General features: G+C 50.8%; 7 protein-coding genes across 7 annotated transcripts; 4 read left to right on the forward strand and 3 right to left on the reverse strand.

Annotated features, from left to right (window-relative positions):
- Window positions 1-447: 447 nt before the first annotated feature.
- Window positions 448-3149, forward strand: BDV37DRAFT_147298 (putative MFS peptide transporter). The gene is made up of 6 exons (XM_032078912.1): window positions 448-1081; window positions 1138-1257; window positions 1308-1530; window positions 1587-1955; window positions 2006-2160; window positions 2216-3149. The coding sequence occupies exons 1-6, from the start codon at window positions 769-771 to the stop codon at window positions 2902-2904; spliced, it is 1869 nt and encodes a 622-aa protein (XP_031940544.1). The 5' UTR covers window positions 448-768; the 3' UTR covers window positions 2905-3149.
- An 820-nt stretch (window positions 3150-3969) lies between these two features.
- Window positions 3970-6266, forward strand: BDV37DRAFT_294796 (sulfatase family protein; the record flags this gene model as incomplete). The annotated part of the gene is made up of 5 exons (XM_032089721.1): window positions 3970-4630; window positions 4681-5156; window positions 5206-5692; window positions 5756-5877; window positions 5928-6266. The coding sequence occupies exons 1-5, from the start codon at window positions 4261-4263 to the stop codon at window positions 6264-6266; spliced, it is 1794 nt and encodes a 597-aa protein (XP_031940545.1). The 5' UTR covers window positions 3970-4260.
- Window positions 6267-6566: 300 nt separating this feature from the next.
- Window positions 6567-8252, reverse strand: BDV37DRAFT_294798 (putative extracellular lipase; the record flags this gene model as incomplete). The annotated part of the gene is made up of 1 exon (XM_032089722.1): window positions 6567-8252. The coding sequence occupies one exon, from the start codon at window positions 8250-8252 to the stop codon at window positions 6567-6569; it is 1686 nt and encodes a 561-aa protein (XP_031940546.1).
- Window positions 8253-11314: 3062 nt separating this feature from the next.
- On the forward strand, window positions 11315-13858 carry BDV37DRAFT_250921 (putative glucan 1,4-alpha-glucosidase). The gene is made up of 5 exons (XM_032082239.1): window positions 11315-11706; window positions 11757-12040; window positions 12090-12186; window positions 12237-12874; window positions 12935-13858. The coding sequence occupies exons 1-5, from the start codon at window positions 11484-11486 to the stop codon at window positions 13529-13531; spliced, it is 1839 nt and encodes a 612-aa protein (XP_031940547.1). The 5' UTR covers window positions 11315-11483; the 3' UTR covers window positions 13532-13858.
- A 239-nt stretch (window positions 13859-14097) lies between these two features.
- BDV37DRAFT_284025 (bZIP transcription factor) lies at window positions 14098-14952 on the reverse strand (the record flags this gene model as incomplete). The annotated part of the gene is made up of 1 exon (XM_032087424.1): window positions 14098-14952. The coding sequence occupies one exon, from the start codon at window positions 14950-14952 to the stop codon at window positions 14098-14100; it is 855 nt and encodes a 284-aa protein (XP_031940548.1).
- A 1461-nt stretch (window positions 14953-16413) lies between these two features.
- Window positions 16414-17874, reverse strand: BDV37DRAFT_272320 (flavin-containing monooxygenase; the record flags this gene model as incomplete). The annotated part of the gene is made up of 1 exon (XM_032084852.1): window positions 16414-17874. The coding sequence occupies one exon, from the start codon at window positions 17872-17874 to the stop codon at window positions 16414-16416; it is 1461 nt and encodes a 486-aa protein (XP_031940549.1).
- A 419-nt stretch (window positions 17875-18293) lies between these two features.
- BDV37DRAFT_294802 (lipase/thioesterase family protein) lies at window positions 18294-19588 on the forward strand (the record flags this gene model as incomplete). The annotated part of the gene is made up of 4 exons (XM_032089723.1): window positions 18294-18555; window positions 18609-18754; window positions 18814-19397; window positions 19451-19588. Exons 1-4 carry the CDS (start codon window positions 18356-18358, stop codon window positions 19586-19588), a joined length of 1068 nt encoding a protein of 355 aa, XP_031940550.1. The 5' UTR covers window positions 18294-18355.
- Window positions 19589-19675: the final 87 nt, after the last annotated feature.

The following is a 19675-nucleotide window of genomic DNA, read 5'->3' on the forward strand; positions in this document are numbered from 1 at the left end:
GCGACTGGTGAATTATACTCCGCTTGTGCTTCCTTCTCTGCGGTCAGACAGTTTTTGTTTGGGTCCCTAATCCGCTTATCGTCGCGTAATTGCATTCGGTTCAAAGTTCTCTATCTTGCCCTCTAACTCGGTCGGGTGGTTCCGAACCCAAGTGCCAGAGCCAAGCCGACCATTTGATGTCTCGTCCAGTCACCCATTTTCAATGATGAAGGTTTTGTCCATCTGGCATAAGGCCACTGGGGATTTTCCCGGTTATCAACGGGTGGTCTTATGTTGGGGACCAGTGACCGGTTGGAGATAATCCTCCGTGGCTGGCCTTGGATCGTATAGAAGATAGGACCAGACGACCTACTTTACTCGGGATGGAAGGTGTATGGAAGTCGATACTAACGTACTTACTAGTCATTGGCATGTCGGAGTAGGCTAATCTAAACCACGAGTGGCAATTGGACCGGCATGGGTCATGGCACGCGATAAACCATCCCAATTGCCTTTTTTTTTCCTTTCTTTTTTTCGCTTTTATGATTTATTATTATTATTATTTTGGGTGACTTTGGTTTGACACTTGATTTCCCCTCTCACTCGTTCTTTACCACGCACCCTCCCCCAAATCCTAATTCTCGTCCCACATGAACCACCAAATGGTATTAAAAGCCTGAATCTTCTCCCCGTCTTCCATTTCCTTCTTTTCCATCCCGACCACAGTCACATACACATATCTCCCCCTCTGTGTTCGTTTTGTCTGCGCGCATTGCTCGACTCTCCACCATGAATTCCTCCGACCCCACGGAGACGGTCGAGGTTACCAAAGCGACGGCCAACCTGCATGATGTCCACCTGGATGAGAAGAAGCCCGCCTCTATTGATAAGGACTTGGCGATCACGCCGAGTATAGAAGAGGTCCCGGCCACCAAAGTCGTGGGCGCAACCGCCGGTGATACCGATCTCCAGAAGACCTATCCGACCGACGAGGAATTGAGAACCCTGCGTCGAGTGTGCGGACAAATCCCATGGACCGCATACACCGTGGCGTTTGTGGAATTGTGTGAACGATTCTCCTACTATGGAACGACGGCCGTTTGTGTGTCTCTCCCCATTGGCTTATCCTCCCAGAAATCGCTTGCTGACATGCAGTAGTCGTCAACTTTATCCAGCGCCCCATGCCGGCAGGCTCCTCCACTGGTGCGACCTATGATAATTCACGAGTACCGGGAGCGCTGGACATGGGCCAACAGGCCTCCACTGGTTTGACCTTGTGTAAGTCGCATGCCCTGTATCGATAGTCCAAGTGAGTCCTGACCGTCTAGTCAATTCCTTTTGGTCCTACATTATGCCCATGGCCGGTGCATTCCTGGCCGATCAGTACTGGGGTCGATTCCGCACGATCATGTACTCCATCGCGGCCGCTTTGCTCGGTCATTTGATCCTGGTCATCTCCGCTATTCCCAGCGTGATCTCCCACCCCAACGGCGCGATCGCGTGTTTTTCCATCGGTCTGATCATCATGGGTATGGGAACGGGTGGTTTCAAGTAAGGCCTCTACCAATCCTCCTCACACCGAGGCTCTATATACTGATGCCCGCCAGATCGAATATTTCGCCCCTCATCGCTGAGCAATATCGCGAGGAATATCCATACATTAAGACCCTTGCCTCAGGGGAGCGAGTGATTGTGGATCCCGCCATCACCGTCCAGCGCATCTACCTGTACTACTACTTGACTGTCAACATCGGTTCCATCACGGGCCAAGTGAGCATGGTCTATGCCGAGAGATATGTTGGGTTTTGGTTGTCGTACTTCCTGCCAACATGCCTGTTTCTGTGGTGCCCGACGGTGTTGTTCTTGTGCCGGAACAAGTACTACCGGGTGAAACCACAAGGCTCCGTCTACGGACAGGCGTTCCGGCTCTGGAAGCTGGCGATGAAGGGGCGGTGGTCGTTGAATCCGGCGCGGCTGTAAGTGTCCCCACGTGTTCCGTCTGGCCAAAGCTATACTGACCAACCAGGTTCAAACGCAACGACAAGCCATTCTGGGACGCGGTCAAGCCGAGTGCTCTGGGCCCGAATCGGCCTCAGTGGATGACTTTCGACGACGAATGGGTCGACGAAGTTGCTCGTGGCCTGAAGGCATGCAAAGTGTTCCTGTGGTACCCTCTCTTCTGTATGTCTTCCCCCATTGCCGCTTGCTTCCCCCATACTAATGGAGCGTTGTTCAGGGCTCGCCTACAACCAGATGTTGAACAACTTGACATCCCAAGCGGCCACTATGCACCTTGGTGGCGTCCCCAACGATATCATCAATAACCTCAACCCTCTTTCCCTGATCATTTGCATTCCGATCTTTGATCGGGTCATCTACCCTGGCTTCCGCCGCCTGGGATTCAACTTTACCCCCATCAAGAGAATCACGTGTGGGTTCGTTGTCGCCGGCTGCTCCATGATCGCGGCCACGGTGATCCAACACTACATTTACGTGAAAGGCCCCTGCGGCAAAGAGGCCAACTACTGTCTCGATGAATATGGAAAGTACTCGCCCATCTCCGTCTGGACCCAGGCGATTATCTACATCCTCGGTGGTATCTCGGAGATCTTTGCCTCCATCACCTCCCTCGAGTATGCCTTCACCAAGGCGCCCAAGAACATGCGGTCGATCGTACAGGCCGTCGCGCTCTTCATGAACGCCTTCTCCTCAGCCATCGGCCAGGCCTTCGTCGGCTTGTCCAAGGATCCCCTGCTGGTGTATAACTATATGGTGGTGACGATCCTGGCCTTCATTGGTGCTATTGGCTTCTGGTTGAGCAACTACAAGCTGGATCGGAGGGAAGACGAGTTGAACAACCTGCCGCAGAGCAAATATGTCGAATCGAGTGGCGTGAGTGTGGACGAGGAGACTGCCCGGAAGTAAGCGAACGGACCGGTGCGCCATATACCCTGTTACGTGGAGATGTAATGTGATGTTCGTTATGTAACTTATTCAGCTATGTTTGGTGCATTGACGCCTCTCAACTTTTGATTATGATCATTCCCCGTAATCCGTATTCTTGACCATGCACATGTCAAGGGCGCAGGAACCAGCCATTCTGTCCTGAACATCGTCCCCAGCTTGCAGGCTTCCTCCAAGGGGAGAGATTTTTAGTGCGATGCCGCGTACCTGATTGTAACCGTTATGGGTGGCCTGAAGGTTGTACCTAACCAATGGTGATGTGCAGGACAACAATACAATCTTAAAGACGAAGAAGAAGACAGAGAAAAAGGGAAAGGAAAAAGCGAATGCGAAACGATATTCGCGAAGCGTTAAAATACTTAGTTTGGTGGTCTCCGTAAAGGCTCTCTTGAGCTAGACAGGTCGGGTGCGCTAGCGATTCCCCCTTGCATAGATAAGATATCATATGCATCTCACCAATAATTAAGATAGTTACGTACGTACGTACATCTCAAGTAGTTCCCAGCTTGCCCATGCATATCACCACCATCTACGAATATTTCCGTGCCTAGAGAATAAAGAACAGAAAAAATAAGACATTGTAGAGGATGAGCTCATCTTAGAACCAAGCACGTAATCTGACGCCAAATCTCCACTGTGGAGCAAAGGAACTTTCCGTTTCTTCAACCATCAACTTCTTTGTGTCAGAACAGCAAAACTCTTGACTTTATTATGCCAACTATATAGGAACATGTGATTTTATTATCTTTCCCATTTATATAACAAGCATTTATCTGGTGTACCGAACGAAGGAGGTACTTGTTCGGAGGCGAGGGCGTGACTGTTGACAACCCTAAATCAGTGAGAATGCATTTGCCATGAAGATGCTCAGATACGGCGGGAAGGGGACGATCATCAAATGGCCCCCCTTTATTGGATGATCATGATGCCATATCCGCTAAATTAAGAATCTCTGAAGGTCCACCGCGTTGAAAGAATCCTTGTTGAAGGTCATCTGGGCAGTCAACCTTGTACCGACCATATACTATTGCATCTGCAGAGCTTTTGAGATCTCATACCGATAGCTGTAGCCGAACACTCGTACTGGTGGGTCTGAACTTTAACTTACATACAGCACGGCAATATTGAATGGCATTCCACCTCTGGATTCGCTTCACTCCCGATGTATGCTTGTTCCTAGACGTGCGGCGCTCGCCCAGCTCGGCAAATCGTTTGATGGCATCATGCCGTCGCCCGCAATCGCAATCGCGATTGTGGACCCCCAAGGCTGCCCCCCGCATGCGAGCTGTTCCCCACATCTGAGCTAATGATATATTTATGGAGCCCAGTCGCAGATTCTGTACAGCTTCCCATGCCAGCTACAACTTCAGTCCAGCCATCATGAAGCTCTCCAGCCTTGCAGCCCTGTCGGGCCTTCTGGCGGTTTCAGAGGCTCTCCCACAGCAACAAATCCTGCAGAGAAATGTCGCCAAGAAGCCCAATTTCCTTTTTATCATGACTGATGATCAAGATCTTCAATTGAATTCGACTGCATACACCCCGCATATCCTGAGTCGGATCAAGGAGAAGGGTACCGACTTCGCAAATCACTTTGTCACCACATCTCTTTGCTGTCCTTCGCGAGTCAGTCTGTGGACTGGACGTCAGGCTCATAATACCAATGTGACGGACGTGAGCCCACCCTGGGGTACGTGACTATCTAACCCATGGCATGCGGATTATACTAAGTATGAATAGGTGGATATCCGAAGTTTATCTCGCAAGGCTTCAATGACAATTGGTTCCCCGTGTGGTTCCAGGATGCTGGTTACAACACCTATTACACCGGGAAGCTCATGAACGCCCACAGCCTGAGCACCTACAATAATCCGTTCCCCAAGGGCTTCAACGGGTCAGACTTCCTGCTCGACCCGCACACCTATTCGTACTACAACTCCACCTACCAGCGCAATCGCGAACCACCCAAAAACTACGAAGGTCATTACACGACCGACGTGATCACCGACAAGGCTCTGGGATTCCTGGACGATGCGCTGGAGAGTGATCGACCTTTCTTCGTGGCTGTTGCGCCGATTGCTCCTCATTCAAACCTTGACCCGAACCTCATGGGCACTGGCGCAAGCATCATGACTGAGCCGATTCCTGCGCCTCGCCATCGGCACTTATTCCCGGATGTCAAGGTGCCCCGAACTCCTAACTTCAACCCACTCAACGTACGTATACTCTCTCTGAGCCAAGGAAGGGGTCTACTGACCATTTCAGCGCACCGGAGCTAGCTGGGTATCCAACCTTGCCCTGCAGAACCAGACCGTAGTTGACTACCAAGACCATTATTATCGCCAGCGACTGCGTGCCCTGCAGGGAGTTGACGAACTGGTCGACAAACTGGTATCTCGTCTCGAGGAAAGTGGCGAGATCGACAACACCTACATCATCTACACCTCCGACAACGGATTCCACATCGGTCAGCACCGTATGCCCCCGGGAAAAACCACTGGTTTCGAGGAAGACATCCGCGTCCCCTTCTTCATTCGAGGCCCGGGCATCCCCGCCGGAAAGACCGAGGACAGCATCTCGACGCATATCGACCTGGCCCCAACATTCTTTGAATTGGCCGGCCTGCCGCTGCGCGACGATTTCGACGGCACGCCATTGCCGATCAAGCGAGAGTCGGCGTCAGTTTCCCATGAGCATGTTACGGTGGAGTTCTGGGGCAGTGCCGTTCTGGAGGGTGACCTTTCTAGGATCGGTATGGGCTTTTTTCACGCTTCCCAGTGACACCCTTGATGTGAGCTAATCGAATCACCAACAGGCCCAGATGGAGATACACACATGCCGAACAATACCTACAAGTCTGTCCGTATTCTCGGTGAGGGGTACAATCTTTACTACTCTGTATGGTGCCACGGCGAGCACGAGCTGTATGACCTAACAGTATGTCGTTGCAATTCTCCTGTCCTAGTGAATTATACTAATGAGCCCAGGCCGACCCTTACCAAATCAACAACATTTACACACCCAAGAACACGACCTCCCAGCTCCTCGAGAGGCCCCTGCAGGCGGTTCTCACTCGTCTCGATGCTTTGCTTCTCGTTCTGAAAACCTGCCAGGGTTCCACCTGTATCGAACCGTGGAAGGTAATTCATCCTGACGGTGCTGTGCAGAGTCTGACAGACGCGCTTCACCCACGATTTGATATCTTTTACCAGAAGCAGCCTAAGGTATCGTATGATCATTGTCTGGACGGATATATTCTTTCCAACGAGGAACCGCTGGTTGGGCTGCAGTATCGGGATGGATTGAGCTGGTCGGCATGGACTTGATTTCGATAATCATGAGGACATGAAAATTATTGTAATGTATAGAGCGATGGTCTTGTAGATAGAGGTTAACTTGTGATACCATAATTGTCCGAGCTGTCATTGTAAGCGGGTTGTACAACAGTCATTAGAAGTTAGTATGTTACGGAAGAAATGTTATTGCACTACGTCTATATCGTGCTATCAATGCTTCCGATATCATGAACCAATTGAGCTAGCTGGTTCCGGGTATATTGCCATTACACCGATATATACATTACTTATCATCGTCAGACACAGCGTCAAACTATATACAATCATCCACTAGATATGGAGCGAGGCCACATTCTTAGTAATGAACTCATACGTATCGGATCGGAAATCATCCTTGAGCAGTTTCCCCGAATAAGCCCGGAAGTTCATCAGCTGCTTGTCCTCCTTCCACTGCGGCCACTCCATAAAGTTGCCTCTCCTTGAATTCGGATCCTGGTCGTACACGAAACTGAAGTAGTAGGCGTGCGTCGACCTGGAGGCGTAGTTTGGCAGGATGCCGTAGAAGACCTCTAGGAGGTCACTGGCGTGGAAGGTTCCCAGGATCGGGGTGCCATAGTCATACGAGGAGAGGTATGACCAGCTGGGAACGTCGGGTTTGACATCACTTGTCATCTGCAGGACCACACGCCGGGTGAGTGTGAATGTTAGGTCGCCCAGGATTGCGGCCAGTCGTTTGAACTGCGGATACCAGTTGTTGAAGATGCCTGTTCGGAACGGAGACCCGTCCTCCGTGATTGTTTGATATGTGCCTACGAGCTCTTGGAGCTGATCCTGCGAGGCACCGTAGAAGAAGTACTTGGATAGGTAGTTGACGATGTCGTCCGTGGTGGTGATATTGAGTTGGAACAGGGCGAATATTGTTCCCTCGTCTTCCTGATCGCCGATGATGAAAGGCACCGAGGCGTACTTGCCTGCCTTGCCGAGTACTTCAGGGCTATCGGTGAGGACCTTTCCGTCTGGGCGAGGGAGGTACGACAGGGCCACAGAGTGGTAGCTCAATATGCCAGGGACGGAGTTAGCGGCGTTGAGATAGTCCGTGTAATCGAGCTCTCGCAGGCATTGCAGGGTATCTGAAGCATCGGAGCAGCCGGCACTAGCCACGACAGCATTATAGACGGCTTGCCCTTTGACTCCGTCGACTGGGTCGGCGGGAACGGCCGACCCGGAGTTCATGATGGCGCCGTGGAACAGCGGCTTGCCCTTGTAGGTGTGGTCCCCCTCATAGAGCATCATCTGGTCAAAGACGGAGATGGATCCCGCCGATTCACCCCAGATGGTTACCTTCTCGGGATCACCACCGAAAGCCGCGATGTTATCGGCGATCCACTCCAAGGCGAGTCGCTGGTCCCGGAGACCCAAATTGGCCGAACCATCATCGAGGATCTCCTTGCCGGGTAGGAAGCCAAACCCACCGACGCGATAGTTGATGGCCACGAAGATAATTGGCATGTCCAGGTCCACTGAACTGGAGACCAAGGGCGCCCCATCGTACATGGCTGACGATCCAAGCTCGAACCCACCGCCGAAAATCCATACGAGAACGGGTAGCTTACTTTCCGCGGTTGTTCCGGCCGGCCGATGGACATTGAGAGTCAAACAATCTTCCCCAGCATTGGTGATCTTTTGGAAGAGCGGAATATTAATGAGCTGACCGAGCACCGAGCTCGGAAACTGGGAGGTATCCGTGGTGAAAAAGAACTGCGGGCAGGCCTTAGCAATCCCGGTAGCCGTGATTGTTCCCAGAGGGGACTCTAGCGCCTGGGGTGGCTTTAGGCGCAAAGAGCCCGTTGGCTGTTGCGCAAAAGGGATGCCATTAAAGCGCTCGATCTTACCAGAGCTCCCCACTATCGTGGCTGAGGGGGAGGAGATGGTCACCGTTGGCGAGTCCCTCTTGGCTGGCGCTGCTAGTGCGGTGGGGAGAGACAAAAGAAAGAGTAGGTAGGGCTTGAAGATCATCTTGACGGCCTTGATTGACACTTTACGAAGCCGGGAAAGCATGGTCTATTTATACATGTATACTCGCTTAAAAAGTTTGGCATTGCAAGACTTTAACTTCCTCCAGGATTGATAACGACCCCTTGGCATTCCTCGGCAAAATGTATGTACAGCATCGTATATAGGCCGCAGAATACGACGCTAGAACCCCGCGTAAGTCAGCATTGTTAGCGGTGAGGCAGACGGAACTGTGCCCGTAGTAACTAGCCTGCCCTGATAGAAAGGCCACGAGGTAATGTGGACAAGGATTCTTCGAGAAGGTGGAAGTTTAATTCAGTGTTGATTTCAAAGACGCCCAAGTCGATCTCCATGTGAACCGAGGCTGGTGGGCAGGGAGCACTCTGAGAGCCAGTCATGCTACCGACTGAAGAAGTCAGCAGATCCTTCATAGCGCTAAATGACTGGTGAACGATCATTGCAGGTTGCAGATTGTCAAGCGCATAGAACGCGGGGGGAATGGATGATAGTGCGGGGAAAAGGATTCATTAGGGCTGGGCGTAATTCGGCAGAAGACCTCGCCAGGGCCCTGACTCACAGGATCCACCGTCTCTTCAGGAACTTCCAGGAGACTGAACCTTCTCTTCGGAGACGAAACTCAATGAGGCAAGCCTCTCATGAGCTAGACAAATTTATGGGTTTGCCTAGGTTGTAGCGCAAACCTACGCCTTCCCAAATTCTTGTGATTAGTCAATCGGGCATCCTTACATGCACCGGACAGCCGACTGAGCCAAGCGTTATACGTGCTTGTGACAATTGAGAACTATCCGGAGACCCGGTTACCATTGGAGTCTGATGTCGCTCTGCGTTGCGTATGGATAACCTACCGAAAGGCCGGTCCATGGCATTGGCATTTCACCAGGACTAGGCAATGTGAACGCGAGGAGAAGATGGTTAACTAATGCCATGTAATACTTGCATTGCCTTCCCTTGTTTCTACTTGTGGAGGGGTCTTTTACCTCCCCACTCTTAACCCTCAAGGTCTCCTGCACTTGGCATCCGCTCAATGTCACTAACTCAAAAGTTAGAACAGGTAGGATAGGCCATCCACACCGCCAATGTAACCCACCATCATTCACAGGCTTCGCTCTTCTAACTACTGACTTCGTGTGATATTGCACTGCACTGCCGTAGTCAGACAGCCACCACCACCACCTGTATTCTCTGCATTGCCACAGCCACGATATGCATCCGGACCGGGCCGTGCTGGACATGTGGTCAACCTGTGGATACTGGGTTCAGTATACTTTGGTAGCTCTTTCAGGTTGATAAATTTCCGTCGTTGCGATGGCTGATTAATGACTTGGACTTATGCACATAACAGAGAATATCTAGGCAATACAGGGAGCCAATGTACCTCTTTTCTTAACTCCAAGGTTCCTAATTGAAAGAATCTACTACAATCATATTACCAGAGCAAACAGTAGGACCACCAGGAACGACAAGAGCGATCACGGCCTGATATCAGCTCTACCGGCAAGGTAGCCCCGAAAATCGGAGATGAAATTGTTTGTCTATCTACATCAGGGACAGAGAAAGTTAGCAAGATACCGGGTCTTGAGACCTATGGGTTCCTAGTGTATAAGCAATGAGCTATCCCGTATACTGTAGTTGCGTAGGCTCCATCAACTAGCCAAAATCTGTTCATACGCTGAGTCGCTGACTTCCATCCTGAACGCAAACCGCGCGTATGAACGATTTTAAGTTACTGTACGTGTAGCACGTAATATGCTGGATGCCACCTCCCATTGAACACTAGAGGAATTGTACATCAGGTTTTCTATAGGTGATTTGGGCTGCTAAAAAGAAGTTGTTCTCGAGTCGAGCATAGAAGGAACATGTATGAGAATCACTATAGGAATAGAACTACGTCCAGAACCGCTCCGGCTCTAGTGATTCAAGTAAGAATCGAATCAAGTATGAGTATAAGCTGCTCATGATTTAGCCACTCTCGGGAATTATGAGAGAGATTACGAATAGAAAATTTCCCATAACCTCTGAGGCGACAGGAGACTCGTCACGCGTGACTTGTGCCCAACCACATAATACCTTTAACTCGGATATTATAGCTGCTCTACCCTATTTCTTGAGAAGGAAAAGGAAAAGGAAAACGGATTCCTTTTTTACCTTCCTGTCTTAGGGCTGTGGAGTTGAAATGGAAGCTGCTTTTCTGGTTAAATACGATTCCGGGTCCCCAGTAAATAAAAATTCGAGGGACGACGGTTGCTCCGAGTGGGAAGGGAACATTTCGATGGTCTCTCAGGATGCAAGGGAGAGAAAAGCTTGACACTCCAATAAGCACCTTTTCTCTCCTTAGGCCTAGGTTTATCGGGCATCAGAGACACCGTCTGTAGAGCTTGATTCGCATACCAGCGTACTATATACACACCTGAATGGTCCTTTGACTAGGTATCCTGGACATCACAGCTTCGAGTGGTGCCGGTTAAAGTGGAAGACGTGACTTTGTACCGCCTAAAGAAGAATAGAAACGCCTCCGCTAGAGCAAAATCGCCTTCTAAAGTAGGGCTAGCTGTGAATTGGCTTCGATCGCAAATCAATTCACGATATCCCACTACCTTTAAGCATATCTCGTTCAAGCCAAGAATCAATGTAGATGAAGGTCGTATGGGCACTTAGTCTTATCGATCGTTACATTTCGCGTGAGAGGTACATACAACCGGGTATATTAGGTCGCGAACTCTGTCGATAGGAGAATGCCGCTAGGCGACTGGAAATGAGAGTGTGTGCAAAGGGAGCGAGGCTAACCATAACTGCTATATCATGCTCTGCCCATAATCTAGACCTTCGAAATAGCCCACTGTAGATGCTTATTAGACAGGGGACGGCGAATTCACGGACCAAAGCAATTTGTGGCTGCTTCTTCCTGCCTAAAATGAGCCGTGTGATTGGAAGCTGTGGCGTCTTGGCTCCATCTAGCTGCATGACTATCAGCAAATAGTCACCTTGTCTTGGCTGCAGAATTGCTTCCGGAAATTTAACCTGGTGATTACTCTCAGCATTGGTTGATGCTCCGCACCTTTAATTCTGGTTCACATCAGTCGGGTGATGTTTGGAAGCACGAACGAGCCGAACCCTTCCGCCGCTACCATACGCCGGTTATTATAAAAGGACTCGCGGTTCATCGTCCCTGTTGGAAGGATCATCTTCGCATCAACGAACGAAGTCGAAGCAAAGATGGTGTCTTTCTCTTCTTGTCTCCGAGCCTTGACCCTCGGGTCCTCAGTTCTCGCGCTCCAGCCTGTCCTTAGACAGGACACCGGTCTCGATACCTGGCTGAACACTGAAGCGAATTTTTCTCGCCAGGCAATCCTGAATAATATTGGCGCAGATGGCCAGTCGGTGCAGGGCGCAAGCGCAGGTGTGGTGATTGCAAGCCCGAGCAAAAGCGACCCGGATTGTATGTGACTTGGCCTTGCTGCAATACTTCATTTGACTTACTGGCCGTAGATTTCTATACCTGGACCCGGGACTCAGGTCTCGTCATGAAAACCCTTGTCGATCTGTTCAGAGGCGGAGATGCCAATCTTCTACCTATCATCGAGGAGTTCATTAGCTCCCAGGCTCGCATCCAAGGCGTTTCAAACCCCTCTGGTGCTCTGTCTAGCGGGGGGTTGGGAGAGCCCAAGTTCAATGCCGATGAGACGGCATTCACAGGCGCATGGGGTCGGCCGCAGCGGGATGGACCAGCTTTGCGAGCGACCGCTATGATCTCATTTGGAGAATGGCTAATTGTAAGTTCTATACCTCTTCGCAATGGGTTTAGCTTACCTTACTTTGTAGGAAAATGGGTATACAAGCATCGCAACGGACCTGGTTTGGCCTGTTGTTAGGAATGATCTATCCTACGTGGCCCAATATTGGAGCCAGTCTGGGTTCGGTGAGCTTTCAAACAGATGGCCCGCAGCTATCAGTAGCTAACGTTCACAGACCTCTGGGAGGAAGTCCAAGGAACATCATTCTTTACTGTCGCAGTTTCTCATCGCGCCTTGGTTGAAGGCAGCAGCTTTGCAAAGAGTGTCGGTTCCTCGTGCTCCTACTGTGACTCACAAGCACCCCAAGTCCGATGTTATTTGCAATCTTTCTGGACTGGGAGTTACATTCAAGCTAATTTTGGTGGCGGGCGATCGGGCAAAGACATCAATACTGTCCTAGGCAGTATCCACACGTTCGATCCCCAGGCGACGTGTGACGATGCTACCTTCCAGCCTTGTTCGGCGAGAGCCTTAGCCAACCATAAGTCGGTAACGGACTCCTTTCGCTCGATCTATGCCATCAACGCTGGTCGCGCTGAGAACCAAGCTGTTGCTGTTGGTCGCTATCCTGAAGACAGCTATTACAACGGGAATCCCTGGTTCCTGACTACCTTGGCCGCTGCAGAGCAGTTGTATGACGCGCTGTACCAGTGGGATCATATTGGATCGTTAGCCATCACAGACGTTTCTCTGCCATTCTTCAAAGCCCTGTACAGTTCTGCCGCGACAGGGACCTACGCATCGTCCACGACGGTGTACAAAGATATTGTCAACGCTGTCAAGACCTATGCAGACGGATATGTGCAGATTGTCGTACGTCGAGACCCCTCCCTCTGGTTATTCTTTTAGTATTGCGGAAGCTGATGATCACAGCAAACCTACGCTGGCTCTACCGGCTCAATGGCTGAGCAATTTACCAAGACGGACGGAAGCCAGACCTCCGCCCGCGACCTTACCTGGTCATACGCTGCACTTCTTACGGCTCATAACCGAAGAAACGCGGTCGTCCCTGCACCGTGGGGCGAGACCGCTGCCACCAGCATTCCGTCGGCGTGCTCCACGACTTCCGCCTCAGGCACCTACAGCAGCGTGGTGATCACCTCCTGGCCGACCATTAGCGGATACCCAGGCGCGCCAGACACTCCTTGCCAGCAGCCGACGACTGTGTCGGTGACCTTTGATGTGACAGCTACTACTGTCTACGGTGAGTCGATCAAGATTGTGGGGTCGACCTCTCAGCTTGGGAGCTGGAATCCCAGTAGCGCGATCGCATTGAACGCGGATCGATACACTACAGATAATCCCTTGTGGACGGGGACAGTGAACTTACCCGCTGGGCAGTCGTTCGAGTATAAGTTTATTCGCGTTCAGAATGGCGCCGTTACGTGGGAGAGTGACCCTAACCGAGAATACACTGTTCCTTCGTCTTGTGGCGTGAAAAGTGCTGTTCAGAGCGATGTTTGGCGGTGATTATCATCTCGGGGTGACGACGAGGAATCGCTACATGGCATGTGTAATGTGACGCTATACTATAATATCTAGTGCTATATCTGTTTTATGATATAGAAGCTCGAAGCTAGTGGAAGCAAGAGAACAATGGAGACAAGATATGGTTAGTGTCCGATGGAATCTTATGATATAGATCTTAAGAAACAGTACCTACAGAGATGTGTCAGATTACCCTTGGACCCTCCCCGAACGACTTTACTCGATGTTCTTTCAGGAGAATCTCATGAATCTTTAGGTTTATAATAATGACTTAAGACTATATAAAAGGCCCTGGTCCGTGTTCCGAATCCTAGTCATTCCCTTCATCTTGCGCAGGCTTCGCTTCAAATAATGACAGCGTTGGTAAGACCATATAAGGCTCCCCTGTTTTTCTTATATCGCTTCTCAGTCTTTGTCTTTCTCTCCAACCACTGATGGTCATATACTTGTCAAGAGATCTTATGTATCAAGAAGTACTCGGGGTCATAGTGCTAAGCATGCAAGATCATCTGGTGACCCCATTGTAGTCTGCCGAGGCGGCGGTACACTCAATAACTGATCATTTCGAATAAATTGTGGTCCACAGTTTGTCCATCCGAAGAAGCTGATGTTAAGGCTGAATGGTGGCAAGGCCAAATATGGGAAAAGCCCTGCGAGTCATACTGAGTACCATCCCCCTCTAAGTTTTGTTCGGGTCGTGCTGCGAAGGAAGATGAAGACAGCTGCGGGTCTATTGGCTGAGGACTCGCAGAGTCGACTATGTGCTCCTCTGAGATTTTTCTAACCCTCTGCGCAAGATATCGCTTGATTGGCTCGTCATCGCATTGGGCGTGTTTCAGTACCTCGCCGTGGAGGTCCAGTATTGTATACCGCAGTTGTTCAATTTGCATCCGGAGCTCGCTATTCCGCCAGGCATGCGCATCGGCAAGGGACTCGATTTCTTCTACCACGAGCTTCTTTCGCTGACGGCATCGTTTGGCAGCTTGGCGGTTCCGCTGCAGAATCTTGTCTCGTCTTGCCTTCCAGTCTTTATTTATCTTGTCGTGATGTGTAAAGGTGTGTGAAGGCTCCTTTGCAGGTGGCTCTGGAACGGCCGTGTTTTGTGCACGTCCTTTGGGCTCGCCATCGATGGAGTGGGAGGTTGTCTGAATGGGCAAAGTCGCTTCCGTCAGAGGCATCGCATCTAAAACTGGCTGTGGACGAGCGAGGCTTGACTGGTCTGCACTGCACATGGCAAAGGAGGTGGCATGTCTATATTTAGGCCATGCGTCGTACGGACTGATGTTCTCCAAGCTCAGCTGCTGATGCTCATTTGTGAGGTGCTTGAAGCATGATGATAGCTGAGGGAAAGAAGGAGCCAGGTCCCATAGGAACTGTGGTGGTACCACGGTGATTGAAGTCATATTAATCAGTGGAGAAAACCAACACAACTAGTGTTACTTGAGGGAGATTGCTCAAATTCATGGGCATAATATATCCATCTCAGGGGCAAGTGAAGAAATACATGTGTAATGGGCGTAGCGTAGGTTTGTGTTAGTTTTGGGAGTTGCAGCTCATCGATATCAGCCGAGCTAGAGCAAATTTATGTCTTTTGCGCTTGAAGGCAGATATTCAGCCTAACCCATATCGTTACCACCCTTACTTATTCTGATGTCATTCTCGAGCGAATAGGAGATTACCGGCGATTGATTCTAACGCAATCATATTCAGTGCAGCTATGCCTGTGCCATTTTAGCTTTCATGCCCGTGATATTTGCTTCCGAGGTGCCTATTTAGTGAGGTTATTCGTGAGCTGATGGACAAGTTGAAAAGAGTTAACTCGTCGGGGTGCAGAAGCGCTTACCGGCTATTGATCCTGATTCGCGGCTTTTTCCATTCCAAAAGAAAAAGCCTGTCTTCAAGAGACGCATATCCTTCCATCCCTGATATAGTATCAGAACCATGGTCCATACAAGAATGTTGCTTATATCGCTGGGTCCACGCTGGGGATCACCTTGTTGTGGGCTGGAACCTAGCATTTAACGCAGTGACCTATTGCCTTTTATAGGGTTTTGCATGGGGCTCCACAGGACCTAGGGGGTTGATCCTCTGGGCCCAAGTGAAACCGGTCACTGATTGGACTTGTCGACTCTGCGTCTTTTTTCCAGAACTGTTGGTCAGAGAAAGAGTTCAAGAACGACCCCTGGGTGTTGCTTATTTAACCGTACATTTGCCAGCAAAGTGACATTATCAACAACTGAGGTAACTGTCGCCTGGAAGACCCTGGAAAGCGCCAAAGAAACAAAATAAAGTTTGATCCCTGACAAGTTGCCTATTGTCATTGTAGACCAGACTTTGACCCTCCGAGGTGACTTCGTTGTGATGTAAGCGGTTACGAACGCGTTGTCGTCCCAGGGTAAGCGACTTATGTCAGTCCCAAAGCTTCCCATGGATTGAAATGCGGGGCTAGAGGTCCTAGCTCCTCTTCTAGCTCCATTACAAGCTTTAGAATAGACCTTAGTCACCCTTCTCAGATCCGATGTTGGATCAATGCCCTGGCTCGGGCTAACGAGGCATTTCTTCCTCGGTCTGATCAACAGCCGGACATGGGAGCTGCTGCCCTATGTGGCGCCCTCAGATCCATCAGTGTAACCGTCCAAGGATAAACTAAAGTTATCTCCGTCAGCTATCATATGTCAGTAGGCCGGAGAGCTTTTGACGTTTGGTCTTGTTTATGTGAAAGCTCTATTGTAGGAAGTGGTTAAGGTCTACAGCACTGGTTCGTTGCTTCTCGTAGAAGAAAGGATATGACATTTCGGCAGGCGTAAGACATAACTGTGAACGTGAAGAATCACAACTTGTAACTCGACGATCTATATATACATTTACTGCAATTTCTTCTCACCCAGAAACTCCATATCCTCATCGATCCGACCCTTCTTTGCAAACTTGATATCATCGAGATAGTTATCTCTTGGCAGCCATGGTCCCCTGTCCGCCGCCTTGGGGAGGTCGCGCTCTGCCTTGGTCACGTAGGTAGAATTGAGGTTCAACAGACGGCGCGGTTGCATCTCTTTGGCAGTGGCGGGGCTTAACCGTGGCACAGCGGCCTTGACGCCTCGTTGCTCCAACTCTTGAAGAAGTCGGCAAATAAACTGCGCTGTTGCGTCGGCGCCCAAAGTCCAGGAGGCGTTGGTATAACCGATGACGAAGGCGGCATTGGGAACGTCTTGCAACATGATTCCGTGCCAGATATACTTCTCAGAAACGTACTGAGGAATTCCGTCCACGGTGACCGAGGCTCCGCCCGCAATCTGCAACTTCAGCCCGGTGGCTGTAATGATCAGATCCGCGTCCAACTTCTCTCCAGAGTTCAGGACGATCCCGGATGCCGTGACCTCGCGGATGGTGTCGGTCTTGACGTCGGCGCGACCGGTATGCAAGCTCTTAAAGAAGTCCCCATCAGGACAGACACAGAGACGTTGATCCCATGGGTTGTATCGTGGGCGGAAGTGTGGGTCGTGTGGAATGTGAGAGGGCAGCTGGCGGAGGACGGACAGACGGAGGATGAAGCGGGAGAGGGTCGGGAAGGCTTGACAGAACAGGAAGAAAAAGCGCGAGGTGAGCAGCCAGCTCAGACGCTGGATTTTGCGATCGAGAGCCGCGGGGAGAATATAGCTCCACCACGAACGTCGCCGGTTCGGGAGAGAAAGAATATAGGTCGGACTGCGCTGGAGCATGGTAACATGTTTGGCCTTCTGGGCAAGGTTGGGAAGCAGAGTCACCGCGGTGGCGCCGCTGCCGATGATGACAATTTTCTTGTCGCTATAGTCCAGGTCCTCGGGCCAGAACTGTGGGTGGATGATCTGTCCCTGAAATTGATCGAGCCCAGGGATGTCGGCTTGCAAAGGCGTATGGTAGTCATAATATCCGGTGCCGAATATGATAAACCGGGCTGAGAATGACTTGGACTGTCCCTCATGTTCGACGCTTAGTGACCAGGTGCTTTCGGCCGAAGACCAATCAGCGCCTAACAGGCGATGTTCGAAGAGTATGTGCTTCTTCACGCCATGTTTCTCGGCCGCGTTGTTCATGTATTTGACGATGGAGGGTCCGTCGGCGATGGGGTTCCCCTGGTCCCATGGATGCCAGGAAAATCCAAAAGTGAAGAGATCCGAGTCCGAGCGAATCCCAGGATATTTGAAGAGATCCCAGGTGCCACCCAGGCTGTTCCGGGCTTCGAGGATAGCATAGCGAAGCTTAGGGTTTTGAGACTGCAGGCGATAAGCGGCGTTGATGCCGGAGATACCGGCACCGATGATGATAACATCAAAAGATGGCTCCATATCCACAGAGTTCTTCAAGGTGGCAGCTATATCCATAGGAACTCCATGGTCCAATTTATATGGTCTGGAGATCCGGTGGGATATATCTGCCAAACGGTTCACATGCCTCGGTTGTTCATTTCCAAAACGAGAAGTTGTCGCGAGCTTCAGAAATGAGGAGAGACGACCGCGGGGATTTATATTATAAAAGCTTTCGGCAATAACTTTGAGGATCGTCCGAACCGACAGTCTGGGGAAAAGGCCGAGGATCTGAATTTGACCCTAATGTCTGCTGGGCCGAAGATCGTCTGTGGGGTCTATCCTTACCGAATCCAGTAATCTTTGCGATCCCTCACATGAAGACATGAGGCGCCATTCTTCCCTTCCAGAGGGGCTCTTGCCTCGTATTTTCGCAATAAATATAGAGAGAGGGTCTTGTGCTGCAAGGTACCTGGATCATACGATAGTATGACAGGCTACCAGCATCAGCAATCTAGCCAACATGCTCAACACCGCAATTCCCCTTTCCTTCGCGGAGAAACTTGACTTTGTTCCCGCTCTGGTGTCACTTGGCCTCACGGTCGTGTGGGCAATGTTCACGGGGCTATGGCGTTCATCATGTTATCCCAAGAGTTGGCTCCTGCATGTCGGATATGCAGCGTTCCGGAAAGCAACCAGCCGACTGTCCGTTGCGCAAATGCAGTAAGCAGTTTCCATTTGATGTCTCTTGCGTGTGACGATCGCTAACCGCACAGATATGTAATGCCCCCCACAAATAAGATCTATGACCAGTACGTGCGCAAGGCCAGAAAAGTCGCAGACACGGTAGACTTGGGGCAAGGTGCCCTGGGCCACTGGGTCGGAGACCGCAATGCTGAGAATGTCTTGATTTGGTATCACGGTATGTTATGCTACGGGACATGCATCATGCTGTACGATTATACATGCTAACGGCCACAGGCGGTGGATTTGCGCTCCCAGCGAACCTGGGCTATTTCCGGTTCTTCGCTCGTCTGATCGCAGACAGTGCCCGCGCCAATAAATCCTTGGCGGTTTTCAGTCTGACATACACATTGGCGCCCCAGGCAACATATCCCACACAGATTCGGCAGGCCGTAGAAGCCCTGCGGTATGTGGTTGACCAGGCCAAATTTGCACCCGGCCACATCCTCTTGGGGGGAGATTCGGCAGGAGGGAACCTTGTCGGCGCCGTCTTGTCCCACTTGGCTCATCCCCACCCTGCTATCGCCCCGGTGGACCTCTCCGAACACCTCCGGGGCGCAATCATGATCGCTCCCTGGACCTCCATGGAGACCGACTTTTCCGAACAAGAGATCGATTCTCGGGGGGATTTGATCACACCGGCAGTAGCAGGACCATGGGCCAGCGCCTACCTGGGTTCCGCCAAGCGCGATAACTATACCGATTTATCTGCTGCGCCGGTAGACTGGTACTCCACGTTTCCGGTGCAGAAGATTTTAGTTTGCGCGGGAGGAAGCGAGATTCTTTTCCCGGTTATCCAAGAATTCGTGAAGAAATTGAAGGTAAGCTTGTTACCCTGCGTGAACACCGCGATGTCTTTAACTAACCTGAGCAGGAGGGCTTCCCAGACGTGGAGTTGTGTGTTGGCCACCGGGAGGGGCATGTTGCGCCGATCTATAACTTGTATATCGGGGATCAGACTGAGACGGAGCAGGGGAAGAGAGTCAAGAGCTGGTTGAGAGAGACTTTGTAGATACGGCTGGAACGTTTATGATTTCTTTCTATATATATATATATATATCTCTATCCATATATTGTCAGCTTCAAGAATGAACACCCT

This window comes from Aspergillus pseudonomiae, assembly GCF_009193645.1.
Source record: "Aspergillus pseudonomiae strain CBS 119388 unplaced genomic scaffold BDV37scaffold_42, whole genome shotgun sequence".
Lineage (NCBI taxonomy): Eukaryota > Fungi > Ascomycota > Eurotiomycetes > Eurotiales > Aspergillaceae > Aspergillus > Aspergillus pseudonomiae.

Bases quoted from the DNA above. Each gene is read 5' to 3' on its own strand.
- BDV37DRAFT_147298 (XM_032078912.1), top strand. From the start codon at position 769: ATGAATTCCTCCGACCCCACGGAGACGGTCGAGGTTACCAAAGCGACG. The intron at 1,258-1,307 runs GTAAGTCGCATG...CTGACCGTCTAG, and splicing joins CTCCACTGGTTTGACCTTGT to TCAATTCCTTTTGGTCCTAC. The intron at 1,956-2,005 runs GTAAGTGTCCCC...CTGACCAACCAG, and splicing joins TCGTTGAATCCGGCGCGGCT to GTTCAAACGCAACGACAAGC.
- BDV37DRAFT_250921 (XM_032082239.1), top strand. From the start codon at position 11,484: ATGGTGTCTTTCTCTTCTTGTCTCCGAGCCTTGACCCTCGGGTCCTCA. The intron at 12,187-12,236 runs GTGAGCTTTCAA...TAACGTTCACAG, and splicing joins TTGGAGCCAGTCTGGGTTCG to ACCTCTGGGAGGAAGTCCAA. The intron at 12,875-12,934 runs GTACGTCGAGAC...TGATGATCACAG, and splicing joins ACGGATATGTGCAGATTGTC to CAAACCTACGCTGGCTCTAC.